The sequence below is a fragment of the Leuciscus leuciscus genome, assembly GCF_965113295.1.
Source record: "Leuciscus leuciscus genome assembly, chromosome: 1".
NCBI classification, from domain to species: Eukaryota; Metazoa; Chordata; class Actinopteri; order Cypriniformes; family Leuciscidae; genus Leuciscus; species Leuciscus leuciscus.
Genome location: NC_138725.1, coordinates 35,898,087 through 35,919,553, shown reverse-complemented (window position 1 = coordinate 35,919,553; position 21,467 = coordinate 35,898,087). Strand labels below are relative to the sequence as shown.

Here is a 21,467-nt window from a genome sequence, read left to right as displayed (position 1 = left end):
GTCACACACCAGGATGCGCGAGCATCAGATCACTTGGACGTGGCTGTGTATAAGAGCTAAAATCGATATAAATACTGTTCGTTTTCTCACACAAACCGCTCGTTTCGTGTCTTAGGCCATCAATGTGTACTTACGATGGGGAATTGTTTAATTTGGACGATGGGGAATTGTTTTAATTTGGACTCTGTGCTTGTGTTTGAGACAGTGACCATAGACCTGCATTATATGACTGACAGACAAGAACGGTTTGACCTAAAAATATCAAAATTGAAACTACTGCGGAAAAAAAGACACCTACATCTTGGATGCCCTTGAGGTAAGCTAAAACATACCAAAATTTAATTTCAAAGTGAACTATCCCTCTAATACCTGCAATTGCTGATAAAGCACAAACCTAATGAAAGTCAAGGGTCGAGAGCCCAACTAAAGCAAACACTGATCTCCATGATGGTGACCTCAAACGAAACAAGTAAGACTTTTCAATAAGACATCAACATCTAAACCTCTGTTAATTCTCAATAAGAACTTCTGTAGACGTGTGACAGAAATAAAGTCAGTCTGGTTAGTAATAAGTGAAGCTGGTAATGCTGTTTGTGGAGTTGTTTAATCAGATCTTGAGAGAGTTAATGTCTTTTATCTTCAGTTCATCTAAAGCTGTTTCTGAATAAAGTTGTAGTTTGTGTTCTTATTACTCTTTCGAAAGAAGATTGAAATAATGTTTCAGGAACATCACACTAACCTTTAAATAGCATTCTAGTAACATTAAGGAAACTGGATATTTTTATGTTCTTGGAATGTTAGAAATCAACGTTCCTATAATGTTGAATTTTAAATCAAAATTAAGTTGAAAGAACGTTTGAGGAACATTATAAAACACGTTCCTCTAACGTCAAGAAAACTGGACATTTTTCACGTTCCCAGAACCAACACTGAATATTTGGAGAACGTTCTTATAACAAAAGTCTGTTAGCTGGGTTGTGTATTTAAAACATGTTCAATTTATTAATTAATTGTACCGGTTTTTTTAGACTGGCAAATACGAATCACATTCAGTTTATTAATTTGTTTATGTTCAAATTATGTAATTCAAATGGATGGAAATTTTATATGCAATTCAAACACATAAATCTTACATTTAGACATAAAAGTTTTTTGGGTGTTGTATTTTAAAGGGGTTCAATATCGTATTTAAAAATACTAGATTAATAATCTGAAAAACAAGCCTTGTGCATACATTCTGTGTAATTTAGTTGGTTTGATACTTTAGGCAAAACGGTGTTGTAGTTTAATGGATTTATAGTATTGCATAAATTTAAAGTTCTAAAATAATTATAATAGTAATATACAAACAACATGACAACTAAAATATATAATTACACTATGACAGTAGGATCAGGTACAATATTATTCAAAAGACTTATAATATTTAAGTCACTTGTTGGCTAATTGTGTAACTTACAGGATTTTTACATATTCGATAACAAAATACTTTGTTAACATAGAATATTTTTCAAACCACCAACACACAAGAAAGACAGTGACGGGACAGAGAAAATAAGGTAATGATAACAAACAATATACAAAAAAAAGTCTGAACTGTGTCTCTGAACGAGTCATTTTGTGAACCTGTCCTGCAAAAGATTCGATTCTCTGGGATGAATCACTCTACTTGTGCGGTTCTGAATCTCCCGCGGTCAGCGCGCACGGAAGCGGCTCCACCCTCTCCCGCTGGAGGCTTGGAAGTGGGCGGGTCTTAGAGTGCGCTGAGACTTCTGATTGGTCCTATTCCAGCGTCGCGCGCATTGCGCATGATCAGTGACCCCGCTGGCCGCTGCCTCATCCTGTATTTACTGCTACTGAAAATGGCCGCTACATATGCTGCCGAGATTTCACAGAGAGAAACAAAAACTACTTTTACAATCGACTAAATGAAACGGATTCGACTCGAATGCTGCGAGGAAATATTATATAATTTAAAACGGACTTCATTTCGTTTCGTGTCAGCATTGAACTGTTGTTTAATAGTGTGAGCGCTAATTTTAGCTCAAGCTAACAGTCAGGAGCGCGCGCGTGCACGCGCGTGTGTGTTCGGGCTCGAGCAGAACCGGAGAGTCCAATGGCTGACCCGAGAAAAGTGCCGTTCGTCACCCTCGCCTCGTTCAGCACCACACCGCCGGCAACCGAGCCAAAGAAACGCCGACGGGAGGACGAAGAGAATGAACCGAGTCCCAGTGTCACCGCCCCGGGGGTGTTCGGTGCCGGGAAACCGGCAACGGAACCCGGAGAACCCAAACGCACCGTCCGCCTGAACCTGAGCCTGTCAGAACCGAGTGAGCAGAAGTCAGCGGAGTTTAACTACGGCGAGCTGGTCCACTCGAGCCTGCAGGTGAGGTCTGCGGGGAACGGGTGTGGGTTCGAGCCCAGACTCGAGCAGGTGAACCGAACCTGTAGTAAATACATCGTTAGATACTATAGAGTTACTTTTTGACTTAACCACAGCAGCACATAAGTGACTAGTGTGTGGTTTAGTGGTTATTAAATATCTGAACTGGTAACTGAAAGGTTTTAGGTTGAAGCCAAGTTTCTGTCAACCTGTCAAATGTAAATATAGGGATCGTTATTTCAGTGTAACAGTATAACTACACCAGTAGCCGGATTGAGATTAATGATGGGTGGTTTAGTTTTCTTTTTAATGAAATCTGAGAGCTTCTGTCCCTCCATTGACAGTTTACGCAACTACCACTTCCAAGCCCTAGAAAGCTAGTAAAGTCATCATTAAAGTCATCCATGTGACTCCAGTGGTTTAACCTCAGTTTTATGAAGTGAGTAGTATGAGTAGAAAAAAGTTTGGGTGATATTTGTTTATTCACAATACCTTGACATATTTGATGTTGTTTTTACTTTTATGTCAGTAAGTATTAGCCTACACTGTAAAATCTAGAAAAATACTGCACACGGGTATATCACACCTGATTATTGAATTGTATAATTGTATAGGGATGCACAATATATCGGCCACCATATCGGTATCGGTCATGGTATGTTTTAATGTTATCATTGGCCAGATAAGAACATTTGGCCAATATATTAAAGCCGATAAATAATGGATTATTTCCTTCAGCTGAGACACTTACGCTTACCTTCGCCATGATGTTTTTTTTGAGTTGCTTGAAATATGATGGGAATCACTTCAGAAAAGGAAAATCAAGTAAAGTGCAACATGTGCAGCTCAAGTCTGTCATATCGGCTACATAAAATTATAATGACATTATAATTGCGTGTTTGGGACATGGCCTTTAATGGAGAGACTTTTCTTTTTGTAATCAGGCTCTCAAAAATTATATAAAAATTTGTATTTAGATTTATCGGCCAATATATCGGTTGTCATCTTTCAAATATAAAGAATTATCGGTTATTGGTATGATTGGTGTCGGTTTGCATGTAAATGAGTCGATTAGTTGTGTCTGACCGGTTTAATTTGCTCCTCAAGGTGAGGAAAGTTCCTCAAGGTCTCAAACCTGCTCTGGATCCCAGCGACCCGTTTGCAGACGAAGACAAAGAACGGCAAGAAGTCGAGGCTCTCGCCAGGAAGTTTGAGAGCAAATATGTATGTATTCTTTTATTGACGAATGCACACATCCACCTGCAACCAACATGTGTGTGCGTGTGTGTTTACCCAGAAAACATGTAATCTTAATCACGACACGTCAAATGAATATAGTGTATTATCATCTCAGGGAAACACTGTTGTTAAGAAGAAGCGGCGAGACCGGATGCAGGATCTCATCGATATCGGTTACGGATATGATGAAACCGATCCGTTTATCGACAACTCCGAGGCTGTGAGTATCAGAGAGAGCTTCACCCAGAAGTCCACCACTGATTATCTCCCGAAATGCTCTCAGTGACCGTTCGTTACATGATTAACAGCACATGATGGGGTATCCGAGTCAGTTCAGACACAGCTTTGTGTTCAGTTTTTCTGAATGAATGTAAAGGCTCTATATTTCACTCTGCAGCATTAATGACCTGCAGGCCGACCGTATATGATGTCTGTTGTGTCTCTGCAGTACGACGAACTCGTTCCTGCGTCCCTGACCACTAAACTCGGCGGTTTCTACATCAACACCGGCACGCTTCAGTTCAGGGCCGCGTCTGAATCAGAGGGAGAGGGCGGAGGAAAAGACTCCAATCACTTCAAGGTAGGGATGTCAACGATTAATCGACGATCGATTAATTGTCGATAATACATTTAATCGATACAACTTATCGATCATCGATTAAGCAGGTCTTTATGCGTGTGCGTGCTGCTCAACCGCGAAACATGTAAAGCGAGCGCGCCGGAGTTATGTTTGGGACCATTTTACACCTTCATCATGACTGTAAGTTTGCGTGTGCATTCGCAGCCTTTTGTTTTGTGCAAATGTAAGTTGTAATACTGTTTATTTTCTGTAGGCCTATCTATATCTGATTTATCTCATATTGGATGCATTTGGTTAAGAATTAACTCTGTAGTAAAGCGTCAGCTTCAGCGCGCGCAGCTCAAACGGCAATGCACGACTAATAATGACTATTGGGACTGTAATATTACATAACATTATAAAGAGAACAATATTGTAATAAAACGTTGTAAATTATTTGGGTTTAGTTGCCGTGTCGCGTTGCTCCAGGAAGAGCGCGTCCACAACATGAGTAGTTCTGAATGAATGGCACGTAACTTAGTTCAAGTTCACTTGTGCATGAATTTGCGTCATTTTGTGCAGATATAATTTGTAATATTATGTTTATTTTGAATATATCTGATTAATCTCATATAGGACGCGTTTCTTTTAGATAAATAACGTGCTAGCAAAGTGCTCCAGTTTAACGGTAGCAGATTCATTCAGCGCGTGCAGTTGTTCCAGGAAGAGCGCGTCCACAACAGTCACACTAAGCGCATATGAGGCGGCGTTGGTGACACGTTGTATTAGTAGTTATATTTGATTATTAAATAATTAATTTAATTATCAATCACATCGAAACATTTTACAATCCTACTAGCCCTTTATTTATTTTTAAAACCATTCTAATTGATTTGGTGAGGAACATAGCGTTTTGAGCATCATAATTTGCAGACCCTTGTCATGCTGTTGGCCATAGCTACTGCAGTAGACGCATATCGCAGTATTAAGGCTAACGATTAATCGATTAATTGATCGTTAATTTAAACGACGATCGATCATGGGAATTTGTGAAAATTGACATCCCTACTTCAAGGTGATCTTCATCATCTTCATCATCATCATGGCACATGCTGTGGAGGAAGTGTCAGGTTTAGCACAGCCAGAATTATATGTTTTATAAGTATATGAATGGTAGTGTTGCATATTTGTAACATGTCCTAGCCTGATTATTATTAAACCACAGAAGGCTGAAGATGAAACGAATACAGTATTGTTCACTCACTCTGTTCAGCATGTTTCTTTTTTTTAGCTTTAATATCGAAGTAGCAACAATATAATGTTAATTACTTTGTTCTAATCACACTTTTAGCCACAAAAATGACTATAATATATATATTTATACTTTTTTTTTTTTGTGCACATTAATGCCACAAAATCGGTTAATGACACTTTATATAATATTTCGTTGTTCCGACCTATTTTAAGATTTAGATGATCATCTAGCACTAATATAAAGGGATACTATTGATTATGGCAAAGCTTTGACCCTTTAAAAGGTCAAGTAAAAGGTCAATCTCAGTGTGAGTTGCTGGGTGCATATAACAATAGTTTTTACTATGTTTATTTTTAATTTTTTAACAAATTAATTTGTAATTGTAATATAGGCCTATTTATTGATTGTTAGCCATAACTTGAAAATATTTTTTTGTTCTTTTTTTTTTTACCAAGTAATGCTGTTCTTATTAATGGTCAATTTTTTATATACTGAGGGATTTCTATCAGAGATCTGATCTGGTCTCTGAGTCTGTGATGGTGTGATTGACTAAGAGGATGTTCTCGACTCTGATTCACAGAAGGATGGAGAGGAGCGGGTGATAAAGAGAAGGAAAAAGAAGCAGGACGGCGGCCTGGAGGAGAAGAAACCCAGGAAATTCAAAGTACCCAAGACAGGGTGAGTTCAGATGCTTTTTTGTGTTTCAGTACGCTATGAGCTAAACAAGTACTAGATGAGCGTCTTTGACCGTTGCGCCATGTCTCACTACTTTTTTTAAAGCGCAAAAACGTTCCGAACGAACGGCCCTTTTGTGTGTCCATTTGCTGCTGCTGAAGGGACGCTTTTGGGTCTTTGAGAGTATTAGAGTTTGTTCATGAATGTTAAAGAAATATGTAGTAAATATGTCATAAACCTACAATTGTGGTTCCAAACCTGAATGTAGAAATCATTCTGATATGATGATTTGGCACTCAAGAAACATTTCTGATTATTATCAGTGTTTAAAACAGTTGAGCTGCTTCATATTTCTGTGGAAACCAGCATTTATTTGAAATGGAAATCTTCTGTAACATTTATAGATGTGTGTTTTTGATCAATTTAATAACTGACAGCATACATTTCCGTACTCTTCCCAATCTTTCGAACCCTAGTGTGTATGACACCAGTTTTGTTCCTCTCTTTCTGACAGTGTGTCGGCTCTGAATCGGCCGGAGAAGAAGAAGAGGAAGAAGCTGATGAAGGACTCTCTGTCTCTGGCGGCCATGATCCGTCGCTTCAGCCGCGAGAAAGAGGAGATCCGCAATAAGCACCCGACGTCGGTCGTCAAGCTCGTCCGCGCGCAACCCAACGCTGCCGCCGTCGCCCCCAGCAACGACCTCTCCATGGCCGACCTGACCTCTGACCCGGCGATGATGTCACTGCTGGGCGGAGCCACGGAGAACGACATGCTGCAGGAGCTGATGGGCGACCTGGACTTCGGGCTGCTGGACTCTCCTCAGCCGGCGAGTCCCGGGCAGAGCGAGAACGGCTCCCAGAAGCCCGGAGTCGCGGGTCGAGTGCAGAAGACGGGGTTGGTGCCGCCGCCGCCGCTTCCCAGCAGCCTCCCTGCTCCGCTTATCAAGCGCATAGAGGACCTGCGGGCGGTGAGTGCTGACCTGTACATACACACCTCAGTCACTGCGTTTAGTTGCATAAACACTGATTCATGATCCTCATGAGACACTTTTAGAAACACGAGCAGTTTGAAAAGTTTGTGTTTGTTTGGATGTGTGTGTGTGTGTGTGTGTGATTGTGATTTGTGTGTGTGTTCGAGTTTGTTTGTGTGTGGGTGTGATTGTATGTGTGGGTGTTTGTGTGTGTGCCATCTTTTCTTTCCAGGCAGATTCCAGTGGAAAGAGAGTGAGTGAAGGAGACGAGGTAGAGTGAAGGAGACGAGGTAGAGAGAGGTGTAGGAGGAAGAGAAGATCAACATGATAGAGAGAAAATAGACAGAATACAGGGAGAACAGGAAGAGCGGAAGGTTAGAAAGATGGAGATCTGTGGAAAACAGGGTATAATAGTGTCAGCAAATCAGAAGATGCTGTTTGGTTCTGATGTCTATTATGGGAGGTGTCTTCAATCTTTTGAAGTAAACATGGTATGTCATTCGCAACTTATTTTACTTTCATAATGTGATGCATTTCCAAGTGAACCAGAATATCCAACTGGAAAATGTAGGACTGGACTTGATTTAATCCATAAGGATTTGATGGGATGGTGATGTTTTATAAGTTTTTGTTAATAGCACATAATTATAAAACGCACGAGACCAGAAACGTGTGTCAAAGTAAACAGCCTCAATTTTACTTTCATGTTGACTTTACAGATGATTGGATTGGATTGTGAAGTGATATATGAGCTGCAGCTTTAGTTTTATGTAAGATGAATAGTAAATTTTCTTTTGTTTTTCCTTTCATATTTTTCCCACGGGTCCTTGAAATCCTTGAAAGTTTGTGAACCTGAAAAATAGATATATATCTGAAAATAAACATGCATAGATACAGGTCCTTGAAAGTGCTTGAATTTATTTTGTGCAAGTTTTCTGGAAAAAATTCCATATTATTCCCTCCGGTCCGCTAATGTGTTATTTTGCCAACACTTCGTGGCCAATGCACACTAGCTTGCTTGATTTACGTTAGTTACACGCATTTACCTTAAGTTACGTTAAGTGTTTCTCACGTGAGGTACTTTGTGTTGTACGTTGTCATGACGTTCACGCGTGCACGAAACTACTACGATGGTACCTCAACGTTTCATGCAAAAATTACATTTAGTCATTTAGCAGACGCTTTTGTCCAAAGCGACTTACAAATTAGGACTAAATTAAGCGAGTCATCGTGAAGAGGCAAAAAACAACGCAAGAAAGTGCTCAAAATACAAAGTTCAGGCACAATGTTCAGAGTAGCATAAGCCCGATAAGCGAGGATATAAAGGAAAAGGAAAGGTGTTTTTATTAAAAAAAAATGTATGAGGTTAATACCAGATCATTTAATACCAGATCATTTTTGAATACAGTATAGGATGTATCGAGTTTTATGTAAAACAGAAATACGACAAATACAATATCAGATCTCTGTCATATGGCCAAAAATCAATGTAAAAAAAAAAAAGAAACTTTTTTGCATAGTTGTGTTTGACACATGAAAACTGTAACAATGTATCTTACAAGTTAACACGATGTAACCTTGCTCTCACTTGAAATGTGTCCCCACATTATGTCCTTGAATTTCAGGATATTGGACCTGGAAAGTCCTTGAAAGGTGCTTGATTTTGAAGTTAAACAAGGTGTGGGAACCCTGTTTAAAGTATTTGTCGCCATGAAGATAGCCATTACATTTGAGCTGTCGTTAACTGCTTGTTTTCCTCTCAGGCGTCTCGTCAGTTTGATATGGAGGGCAGGAAGAAGTTTTTCACGCTGGACATGAACAACATCCTGCTGGAGTGAGTTCATTTGGCCGTTGTTTTCATTCCCAGTATCTCTGGTTGGTTCGATCATCTCACTCTCTCTCTCTCTCTCTCTGTGTGTGTGTGTGTGTGTGTGTGTGCAGTATCGAGCTGCAGGTGCAGGAACAGTCTGCGTCTGTGCGCGCCGCCGTCTACACTCATCTGGAGGCGTTCGTGCCGTGTAATAAAGAGGCTCTGCTGAAGCGGCTGAAGAAGCTGAGTCTGAACATCCAGGACGACCGGCTGCGGACGCCGCTGCTCAAACTCAAGCTGGCCGTGTGCAGCGTCATGCCGGAGCAGATCGCTCGATACAACATGGACTGCATGGCCAAAGTTGCCAAGTAAGAAACTGGACTACTACTGAGTAAGGAGTAAAAGCTATATATATACAGTAGTCAACATTTCAAGTGGATCAATAAAGTTCATCAAAGTTGTCCTAAGACAAGAACGGGTATTGTTCAAAATTCATGTATAACTTATGAAAGGTTTTGATCCACTTCAAATGTTGGCTACTGTATTAAAGGGATAGTTCACCCAAAAATGAAAATTAGCCCATGATTTACTCAACCTGAAGCCATCCTATATATGACTTTATTCTTTCAGACGAATACAATCGGAGTTATATTAAAAAATGTCCTGGCTCTTCCAAGCTTTATAATGGCAGTGAATGGGTGTATGTTTTTGGAAGTCCATCAAAGCCTATCCATCCATGATTAAAGCGCATCTATTCATGATTAAAGCGCATCTATTCATGATTAAAGTGCATCTATTCATGATTAAAGTGCATCTATTCATGATTAAAGTGCATCTATTCATGATTAAAGTGCATCTATTCATGATTAAAGTGCATCTATTCATGATTAAAGTGCATCTATTCATGATTAAAGTGCATCTATTCATGATTAAAGTGCATCTATTCATGATTAAAGTGCTCCACACGGATCTGGGGGTTAATAAAGTCCTTCTGAAGTGAAGCGATGCGTTCATGTAAGAAAAATATCCATATTTAAAACTTTATCAACTAAAATAACCAGCTTCCGGCAGAAGGCCGTACGCATCGATTTACAGCAAAAGAGTAACACTTGAACTTGACGCACAACGTAATGACGGCAATTGATGCCTCTCGCGGTTCAAACAAACAGGACTGGGCAACCGCGTTCGTCATTACGTTGTGCGTAGGATAGCTTCAGGATGAGTAAATCATGGGCTGATTTTCATTTTTGGGTGAACTATCCCTTTAACTAACGTTTTTTTACCAGTCTTACTTTTTAGTATCAAATTAGACCAAACTACGTTTATATGTAACTGACTTAAAACAGTTATGAACAGTTTAAAAGGAAAAAATTGTGATGACTAACTTTTAAGACTAGTCTTTAATTTATGCAACCATGTTCTTAAGCCGTATGCTCTTCTTTCTTTATGGACCACAAAAGGAGAATTTTTAAAAACATTTCCTACTCTCTCTCGTCCATATAATGGCAGTGAATGGCGACCAGCATCAAGTTATTTAAAAAAAAAGACACAAGTATCACAAAATGATCCCATGTGACACCTGTCGTAATGTATATTCCAAGTGTTCTGGGGTGTACGATAGGAAATTGTATGTACCGGTATTTAGCGAAATTCAAGACCTTGGCCATTGGTCTTCGTTGCACAACGCGTTTGTTCGTTTGACTCTATTCGGGCCGCAGTTTCATAGAATTATTTATTAATTTTTTTTACAAAATTGAATAAATTGTTGTTTTATGAATTTAATTAATTAGACATGCTTTTTGATTATTAAAATGTAATTAAAACCATTAAAATGTAATCCAGAAAACTTAAAACAGAAAACACAGAATTTGGTAAATATAAAACGGAATTTGAGAAAATAAATATAAATTGTATTTCATACGGCCCTAAACGCATAATCTTTGTTAAACTTTAAATAAATTGTTGTTAAATTGTATAAGTTTCATGATTTCAATTAATTAGACGTGCTTTTTGATTACTACATTTTAATTGAACCATTGAAATGGAATAAAAAAAAAAAATCTATAAAAATCAAAACGTAAAAAAAAAAAGGTTTTAATAGGGTCCTAATAAACGAAGAGACTTCTGTGTGTTTACCGTTGTGTGTGTGTGTGTGTGTGTGTGTGTGTGTGTGTGTGTGTGCAGGCAGCAGACCGAAGACGGTGACAGAAACGGCTCAGAGGAGGAAGATGATGAGAAACCAGGACGAAGAGTGATGGGACCCAGGAAGAAGTTCGTGTGGGACGACAAACTCAGGTGGAAGTCATGGATGATCACTAATGCGTTCGGCATGAGACAGACCTGCATAAAACTATTGCTAATTTATTATTTTAATTAAACATTCAATTATTTTATTTGCATTTAAACATTAAAATATTGTATTATTATTTTAATTTAAGTAAACCTAAAGAAACAGTTTAAAACATAAAAAACATAGCTAATTTTGTATTTTAATTCAACATTAAATGATTTTAATTGCATTTAAGCATTACAAATATTTAATTTTAATTAAACAAAAATATTGAAAATATATTAGTTTTTGCTTGATATCTGTGTGTGTTTGCGTGTGTGTTTGCACAGGACTCTGCTGTGTAATCTGGTGCGGGTGAAGCTGGGCTGTTACGCGCTGGAGGCTCAGAGTTCACTCTCACCTGAGGATTACCTGAAGGTCTTCATGGAGACGGAGGTCAAACCGCTTTGGCCCAAAGGATGGATGCAGGCCAGGTGGGTTTCGGCACCACAGCACCAGTTCTCGGACCTCTGCTGGTGTCAGTGCTGGTGAATGTCAATGTTGATTCACTAAACATTCATCTCTTTCTCTCTGCTTCTCAGGATGCTGTTTAAAGAGAGCCGAATAGCTCACAATCATCTCACTGGAAACACGTGAGTTTCTCCACTCTGGTTTATTTTTAAACACTAACTAGATGCTGAATCTAGATTTATTCATTAGGATTTTCATTCACAACATGGAGCCTTTTTGGACCTACTTCTCTTAGTGCACGTTCACAGATCGTCTGCAAATGATTGTGGCATTCACAACTTATTTTGCTTTCGTAATCTGACACTTTATGACTGGGACACAATTTAGGACTGATATTTAATCATTTTAGGGTAATAACATGCATCAATGAACCAGTTTAATGCCATGTACTTTTTTAAAGTATTAATTGGAGTGTTAATATAACATTTATCATGGCGTTTATGTCTTTAAAATGCCGTTCTCTAAGGCATCTGGTTATTTTGAAACATTAACTAACAGCTGGATCTAGATTAATTCATTACAGTCCACATTAAATCATTTTCCCATACTTCATATTAGTGCACATTCACAGATCTATTGTAAGCGATTCATTAGTTCATGTTAGGAAGTTGAAACGGTCACCCGTGGTTAGGGTTGAAAAAATAGAATTGAATAATAAAATGAGGAAAAATTACAGCTCACCACATAGTCATTAATACATATTACATCATATATTCATATTTTCATCATTGCAAAGAACAATACTGTTAAAGTATCATGCCCGTTCATGGCTACATGATGCACAATGAGTAAATCTAGACTCTCGTCTGTCGTGCCTAATGCTCGACTCCTGTTTGTCACTGTACTCGTCTTTACCTGGATTACAATCGTCATCCATCAAAACTTTACTAGCGCTACACTTGTTTGCTTTATCCATCTGAGAGGTGTAGTGTGTGTATCATTATGCTCATGCAGCGGTTGGGTGTTTCGAGCCGCTGTTCAGTCTGTATTTCACACAGAGAAACGGCTCCGAAACAATCACAGAATAGCAGAGAGATTGTGCTTTGAAGCCAAATACACTCTTCTCTCTGCCATCTCTGATGAAATCAGCCGTGCTTTCTCTGCATCAGGACTGCTTGACTGCATCCGCTTACTGGATCCTCGGACTGAAAACTTTCCAGGAGTTTATAAAGATCTTATCGAAAACAGGAGCGGAAACAACGACACTTTTCCCACACTTTGAAAACCCCTGGGCTATACTGTCAATAATAAACAATGTTTTTTTGTTTTTTTCATTAGCATTTAGCATGATGGTAATTTTACTTAGAAAAAATACTAATCCTTGGTAATAAAATGGATAACTGGCTTAATATTGAACCATTCACTTGCATCACTGACAGAAGATTTTTTATTTTTTTTATTAAATTTAAATTAAACTTTACAAATATATTTTTCAATAGTTTTAATTTAAACATAAAAAATATTGCTAATTTATTATTTTAATTATGTATTTTAATTTAACATTAAAACAAATTTCTTTGCATTTAAACATACAAATATTTTATTATTATTTAAATTTTATTCAATTTTTAATTAAACATAAAAATATTTAAAATTCGTGAACTGAAAACTTTCCAGGAGTTTAAAACATAAAAAATATTGCTAATTTTGTATTTTATTTCAACATTAAATTATTTTAATTATTGCATTTAAGCATTAAAATATTTTATTATTTAAATTTTTCATTAATTAAACATACAAATATTGAAAATATATTTTTTAGTAAAAAAAAAAAAAATACAATAGGCAACATTTGAAGTGGTTCAAAAAAAGTTCATCAAAGTTGTCCTTAGACAAGATTGGGTATTGTTCAAAATTCATGTATAACTTTGATGTATACTTTGATAATAATGTATTTTTTATCTTTGTGTTTTTTTTATTTTATTTTATTTAACACTGAAGTAAAATGGGAGCAGTTTTATGTCATCACTGTTTGAGTGTCTGACCGTAAAAACTGCATTGATTTGTTTTGTTTTTTTCAGAGTAAAGAAGCGGATGTTACCGACCCCCAAAGCCAAACCCAAGCCTCAGGACAGTGGTGTTCTCCAGCGCCCGGCCCTCTCCGTGGACCCCGCCACCCCTTCCCCAACCGTCCCGCGCGGGCCGTCCCCGCCGGAGCCCATCTGCCTGTCGGACTCTCTGGACGAGGATCTGACGGCCCCATCGCTGGACTCCATCTCTCACGCTCTAGCCATGCTCAGCAGCGCCGCTAAAGGCCTGGCCCAGTCCGACAGCCCGCCATCCACCGACACTCCCAAACCGGCCCAGTCGCTGCACACGGCGTCGCCACACCTGGCCAAAAAGAGTGCCAACACCCTCCCGCTTCATTCTCCCAGCATCCTCTCCTCCTCGTCTGCGTCTCCGGTCGTTAAAGGAGTGAGTGTTTTATCACAGGTTCAGAGGCCTTCGGTTATTCCCGCTCAGCGACCGACAGTGAATCAGCCCACTAAACTGGGTGTGTCCCAGCCGAAGCCCCGCCCACCTCCCACATCATCGCCTCTTCACGCTCCTCAAAAGATTCCGGCAAAATCATTGGTCGCCATGTCAACGGGTCTCATCAAAACAAGCAATAACAGCTCATCGCCGCAGTCGCGCGCACTTCTCACCACTTCCTCGCCGTCGCTCATAAACGTTAAATCCGTTCAGCCTTTCCACGTGACCGTGACGCCGCAAACTAAAAAACTTGCGCCCCACGAGTCGCCCAAACCGGGCTTCATCACGCCCATGCAGGCCACGCTCACCAAATCGCCACACAACCCTAGCTCAAACATCATCAAGCTCACTCCCACCGGCCCGGCCGTCTCCAGGCCGCCCACGTTACCCAGCATGCACCAGCACGCCTCTAAGAGCCAAGGCTTCCATGCGGGGTTCATCGCCGGCGGTTACAGCTCCCCCGTGGGGCAGAAGAATTCCTCTCAGGGCAACAACATCTCCAGCCTCGCCACGACAACCGCAGCTGTTGCTAAGCAGCCGGTGACCAGCGCCTCGCCCGTGACGGGGACGGCCAATCACAGCCAGCGACACAGACAAGTGGGCGGAGCTAATCAGGGGGTGAAGACAATCACATCGGTGTCTACGGCCGCAGCGACTCAGCTCTCACAGGTCTCTCCGTCATAATTTCACTTTTTTATTAAATGTTAATGTATTGATTCATTGTTTTTTATTTATTTAATTTTAATTAAACATTAAAAAATATTTTTTTTACTTGCTACTTTCAAACTCAAGGCATGTATATATATATATATATTATAGCATGATGGTCAGTTTACTTAAAAAAAAAAATAACTAGCATCTGATTTAGACCAAATAATAATAATTATTATTATCATTATTATTATTATTATTATTTTTAATTAATTACAATAAATTAAAATGAATGATATATAATATAATTATTTTAATAATAATATTTTTTAATTAAATTATTTTTCGATTGTTTTGTTTATTTATTAGTTATAAATAATAATTATTTATTTGTTTTATTTATGTATTTTAGGCATCTTTGCGATCTGATTTTGGTTTTCTAGTGGTTTTATCACTTATTTTCGCTCCGCTTGCTGCAGAAAGTGGGACTCCATTGGGATGCGTTGCTTTATCACAGTGAAGAGGCCTAATGATGATTAATGATGTTTTCCCCGTGTGTAGGTGTCGTCCGCCAGCGCTCTTCTCAGTTCGGCCGGCCCGTCTCTGCCTCTGGGTTTCGGGATGTTGGGAGGACTGGTTCCCGTCTCTCTCCCGTTCCAGTTTCCAAACCTGCTGAATCTTCCTTCATCTGTGGTTTCCACAGCGACCTCCGGCGTCTCGACCAATCCCAGCAGCTCAGGGTTCAACCTTCCCCAGAGTGAGTCGCTCTTCACACGTAAATATATTTAATACTGTATTATTATTATTATCATTTAAAAATTCTTAGTGAGGTGAATTTTACATACTTCATTAGATCTCACAGAATTGACACTGTTTGCTTTTTTTTTTATTCCTGAGCATGTTTATCACTGCTGTAATGTTTCTGATACACTCTTGCGTAATGAGCATTTATTACTGATTAAAACCGTATAACAAAATTTAAAGGTAGGGAATTACGTGTTTGTTTGTTTATTTATTTATTTTAATTATTGGACTTTTCTTTATTCTCCTGAAAAACTAGATTTTCTATGAAATATATTAAACTGAAATATAATTTTTACTAAAATTTTTTGTAAGAAAATATTGTTAAATTTGTTAAGATGTGTTCTAGATTTATTGAATTTTTATTGACTAGTTTGCCATTAAAATAGTCTTTTGCTGCTGATATGGTGTTAAATAATAAACACATAAAATGGATTTATAAATAATATTACAATAAATATTGTAAAATAAATTAAATATAAATCATTTAAAGTGAGCATGTATCAGGAATATTCTGGCAGTGATAAATATTCCAGAAGTGATTCAAGTAGAATAAACATGTTTTTTTAATCCATCAAGCAGACACCGTTATTTCCCAATGCCAGTAACTGGAAAACAACCCAGTATGGACCCAGTAATGAATCACTAGTATTCTGCTCATGAGTCAGTGGAGTCAGATGTAAGCGAAGAAAATCAAATCTTCAGCTTAGCGCTTCAGTCACGTCTAATATACACTGCTGCAGTTAAAATACTGTCAAATCTGCAGAATTCAGACTTTCAATCATTTGTTAGGTTTTCTACTGGACACCATATGTGATGCGATCTGGGAAAACCCACCACATGGTGGAATTTTACCTATTACAGGTTTTGATATCATATGGAAGCTGGTATCAAGCCCTTTCCAAATCGGTTTTTATTTTTATCATAGCTTGGTAGCAAAAGTTATGTTTATCTGAAGTCGGCCGATCGCTATGATTTTCTGGAACGGAATTTTGAGAAAAACAGGTTTAATAACTGTCACCGTCGGGACGCTTGGCACTGTTTTTTTAAAACAGGATTGGCACGAAATGCGCACTAATACACATTCACTGTACATGTTATGTGGTTTATTTTATAGGTAAACTATCTTTGTAGTGTTAAGAGACGGACGGGTGTATGGGATATACGGCGATTGTTTTGTTTTTTTCACCTCTGCGTGCGTTAGACGCGTTAGAGAAAATGGTCGCATAGAATGCATTAGAGAGAGTATTTTCAGCTTGACACTATCGCTGTTGTTCTGCACTAAACAAGGGAATTTTGCCAAGATATTTTCAGAGATAAGAGAAAAGATGTTATAGAATAATAATTTAATGAAAAAAAATTTTTTGACAAAAAAACTGACATTCAAACTATTTTGGAATTTACTGAAAACGTCCCAGCGCGACATCCGACGGGTTTTCCCAGATCGCATCACATATATATATATGTGTGTGTATTTGTGTGTGATGGCTGCAATAACTAATTGATCAAATCTGTAATAATTAAATTAACTAGTCACATCACTGAACAATTTTGACATTTAAGTAGTAAAATGCTCATTTTTATGGGGGAAAAATCTCATTGACTTGCATCTTACAGTTATATTCAGTATTCCAATATTTTTTCAAAACTGCTTCTAATAGCAAGTCAATGTCATCGTTTAAAGGTATAGTGGAGGATTTTCCCGAATTTAGAAAAGAACCGCCCTCTCCACTTTTTGAAAAAATGCACATGCTCAACACTCTACCTGCTCCCAGTCCCGAGAGGGAACGCCTATTAAACTTGTGCACGAGAGACGGCTAGCATCGCTAATCATAGCTTACATTAACTTTTACTAGAAGTGATTTTAAATGGATTTCTCCAAATAGCATGCCAAACTTTACCTGTCGAGTAGAAACTTCGTGACTGAGGCATCAGTGGGAAGCCCAACCTGTGCTTTTAGCGCACGCCAGCGTGTGAAATATTCTCCCAAAAACACACTGGTCTTGTTTCTTTCTTCAGAGGCCTTTCTCTTCTTGTCATACAATTCGTAGACACTTTTTCTCTTGCGACCCTCAGACATTTAGAAAAAACTCGGTGAGAACGGTGAGCTTCAATGGATGGCTGAAACCGTAGCTCACCACACATATATACACCTGAAAGTGCACATGCGCAGAAAGCGAAAACTACCTAGGGATGAGCACGTACGACGGCCTTACGCAAACATATCACCAGAATGATTGACATAGGGCTGGGCGATATATCGCACGATATTGTTATGCGCATCTCATCAGTAAAGCCGGTTCCTTGATTAGGAGTAAATCCTCATCACCTGCTTTCAGATGGAGCGGTGTTAAATTAACACTCCTGGGAGTGTATATGAGTCCACACTCAAGAGTGTAAAGTGTTAAAATATGAGTGTTAAATTAACACTCAAGAGTTAATGAGATAATTAAGTGATTAATTAAGTGATTATTGAGCATTATTGAAGACACCTGATGTTAACAAGCAGAATCACTGAAGGAGAAAATCACAAATTGTAAGTTAGCATTATGGTGATGGGTGTTTGCTTTAGTTGGGCTCTTGACCCTTATATGTTTACTGTTTGTCTGCTGTTATTGATGTATAACAGTTAAATGAACAAAGTAAAGTGTGATCTGACAGTGTTGGTTATGTTTTGACATAATCATGCTGTGATCTGAAAAATGAAACTTATTGAGATAGTTTGGTTTAACTTGTTAGCAGCAGTTTTGTGATTCTTCAGCATATGATTATCAGTACTTTACTTATAATTCAAAATATTTAATAAACATTAATAAACTTTCAAATGAATTTATTTAGAAACACAGACATCAATAATCAGCCTGTGAATCTCAACAATGGTGACAATAATAAAGCATGTTGCAGTGGCTGCCACCAATCACAACTCATTAATGGCTCCCATCATGCATTGCGGTATGAATAAATTATGATCTGAATTGTCTATGTAATTTACTTTTCCTAATTGAATATTCTGCTCGTCACCATTGTTGAGATGCATAGACTGAATCTTGACGGCTGTGTGTGCCTAAAAGTAAGATTTTTTTTAAAAAACAACTTTTAAGTAATCCTTTATATTATATAAAAAAAATTCTGGCCATTTATGCAGATTCACAGTTATGCTGTAACCAACAACATAAATTGAAATCAGAAAGAAGGATCTTAATGAGTTCAGTGATCAAGTTCAAATGATGATTGTCATATTATAACCAACACCATCAGATCACTTTTTTTTCTTTGTTCATCTGGCAGTTATAACTCAGATACAACAGCCAAACAAAATCTAAAGTGAACATATAAGGGTCAAGAGTCCAACTAAAGCAAACACTGATCGCCATAACGATGGCTTACAATTTGTGATTTTCTCCTTCAGTGATTCTGCTTGTTAACATCAGGTGTCTTCAGTAATGTTCAATCATCACTAAATTAATCACTTAATTACCTCATTAACTTCAACACTCTTGAGTGTGGACTCATACACTCCCAGGAGTGTTAATTTAACACTGGAGTTTTTGCTGTGTACAAAGAGCCGTAGTTAACTGACAAGCTGAGTCGTATCGCATTAATTATCACTGGCGATACGTCCGCGATATTGATGCGATATGGCTCAGCTTGTCAGTTAACTACGGCTCTTTGTAGTAAATGCCGCTCCATCTGAAAGCAGGTGATGGTGATTTACTACTAATCAAGGAACCGGCTTTACTGACGAGATGCGCATAACAATATCGTGCGATATATCGCCCAGCCCTAGATTGACAATTAGGAGGACCAATAGTCTTGATGATCCACCCGGAAAAAGAAAATCCTCCACTATACCTTTAACTTTACAATACCTCAGATGTGTTCTTATAGAATGTTAAAGACATTTAAACCACATTAAACGTTCAAATATGTCAATTGTGTTCTTTTGGAATGTTGAAAACATTTGAATCACCTTAAATTTCAAATACCTCAGATTTGTTCTTTTGGAATGTTCAACACATTTAAACCACATTACATTCTAACCTTGATCATTTTACACATTTTGCGCACTATGTGAAGCAGATATTGCATAGACTTCAGTGTTCGTTGGGAAAACATCATAATGAATGAATTAACGGACTGTTTAGTTGATGTAAGCACTGCAGTCGTGTGTGTGTTTAGTAGTTTCTGTTGCTGCTGGTGTGTTTTTGTGGCTCATCTTCTGCTCTTCGTCCTCATGAATCTGATTTCCTCCATTGGTTTCATCTCTCTGTCCATCCCGTCTCATGCGTGTCTGTGTGTGTGTGTGTGTCCCGTCTCTCCTCAGATGTGTTAAAGGGTCTCATGTCAGGGGCTCAGGCTGCTCTGCCGCCACACTTGCAGCTGGCTTTCTCAGGTAAACGCTGACGACGCCTCCCGCTGGCTGCATGAGTCTTCTTCTGTCTTCTGTCGGGACACGCCGCCCGTGTTCACTTCACTGACCCCTCTCTCTGTCTGTGCAGATGTCAATCAAACGCAGGGCGGAGACTTGCAGAGGAAGTCCTTATGACATCACAGTGCTCCCGACCGCTGGCTGATCCAGTGCTGACTGACTCCGCCCATTTTTATGCATGATCTGCTGGCTGTCCAATGAGACGGAACTGTTTTTATACGCATTTGAATATCATGAATAATGAATTAGTTTGAATAATGATGCGTCAGTTGTACATATGTATCAATGTTTACACAGACAGACCTAATCACTGTGGACGGGGAGGGAAACACGTATGTGTGTGTGTGTGTGTGTGTGTGTGTGTGTGTGTTTGCATGTACATTAGCGGGCAGTTTTTTAACGTGTTGAGTGTTTGAATATTGATGAGCGAGTGAATGTGTTCCTCCCTCTCTCGTGTAGGTCAGTGTCTCTGGTGCTGTTCATGAACGAAACGCCCCTTTAAAGTCAAAACAAACTGAAAACCAAATGACGGTGGCGGGCGATTGTAATATACTTGAACTTTCAGGATTTGTTTACTTGCGTTTCAGGACACGTGCGAAATAAAAATGCAGAAGCCTTAGTAAAAACTGTGTGTGTGTCTGATGTTTCTGATGCATGTTTATTATTGGCTGAATTTATTTAAATTTTTTCAGCTCAAACACATTTTACCATGTTTAAATCCAGACTATCCTTTGTGCAGCTGCACCAGAAGTTCCCAGGAGTTTTGATTGTGCATTGATCAAGTGCATTTTGCATATGATTTTGGTCTGAAATGTAACTTTTGAATTGTATTGTTTTATACATACTTGAACTGAATGCAATACAAAGTAGGTTCAACAAACAGTTTATCAACTTTAAATGATTCTAGTTAAGAGGGATGTATAGAAATATGAGGAGCGGTAACTTTAATTTGCAAACTTAATATCATTTCCATTTTTTTTTTTTCTGCTGTATTAATCCATGCCTAAAAAATATTCATTCTAGGTTATTTAATGTTTTAAACGAAATAGGGCGTGCGATCATAAAATCTGTTACTGTCGGACTCTTTTTCTAGCCTTTTTTATGCATGAAGTAAAAACAACTTTTCAAAATGTTTCATCTTAAGCAGGACAAAAAAAACACTGAGGCACGTTTACTTCTCACACAGGATTAAGATCACTTTAAATATCTAATTCAATAATATTAAAGGTTTTGTGTCAACAAATTACCCTTGTGAATTCAGAAAGCGTTATTAGTGGTAATGTGGACTAATACACGTTTTAAAGTCAAGTACTCTTGACTATGACCATTTTACCTTTATTTAAATCTGGATTTTCTGATGCAGAAACTGCTTAAAGAAAAATAAGTACTTTTTTGACAACGTTGTTTATATTACACAACACA

The 21,467-nt window shown here is 38.4% G+C and overlaps 1 protein-coding gene across 3 annotated transcripts; it reads left to right on the top strand.

Moving 5' to 3' along the window:
• The first annotated feature begins 1,831 nt into the window (after nt 1-1,831).
• Nucleotides 1,832-20,671, top strand: ubn2b (ubinuclein 2b). Of its 3 annotated transcripts, none has more exons than XM_082164547.1 (15): nt 1,832-2,391; nt 3,496-3,607; nt 3,738-3,842; nt 4,071-4,202; nt 6,017-6,114; nt 6,626-7,079; nt 8,846-8,916; nt 9,024-9,260; nt 11,077-11,187; nt 11,512-11,655; nt 11,764-11,814; nt 13,714-14,833; nt 15,377-15,572; nt 19,941-20,009; nt 20,116-20,671. In XM_082164547.1, exons 1-15 carry the CDS (start codon nt 2,117-2,119, stop codon nt 20,160-20,162), a joined length of 3,222 nt encoding a protein of 1,073 aa, XP_082020673.1. In that variant the 5' UTR covers nt 1,832-2,116; the 3' UTR covers nt 20,163-20,671. The 3 variants fall into 3 exon arrangements, with proteins under 3 accessions (XP_082020673.1, XP_082020672.1, XP_082020674.1); XM_082164546.1 differs by having other exon boundaries at nt 15,377-15,590; XM_082164548.1 differs by lacking the exon at nt 19,941-20,009.
• The last annotated feature ends 796 nt before the right edge of the window (nt 20,672-21,467 follow it).

Excerpts from the sequence above, each read along its gene's own strand:
- ubn2b (XM_082164546.1), top strand. The coding sequence starts at position 2,117 with ATGGCTGACCCGAGAAAAGTGCCGTTCGTCACCCTCGCCTCGTTCAGC. Across the intron at positions 3,608-3,737 it reads GGAAGTTTGAGAGCAAATAT|GGAAACACTGTTGTTAAGAA; the intron begins GTATGTATTCTT and ends TTATCATCTCAG. Across the intron at positions 20,010-20,115 it reads CTTGCAGCTGGCTTTCTCAG|ATGTCAATCAAACGCAGGGC; the intron begins GTAAACGCTGAC and ends CTGTCTGTGCAG.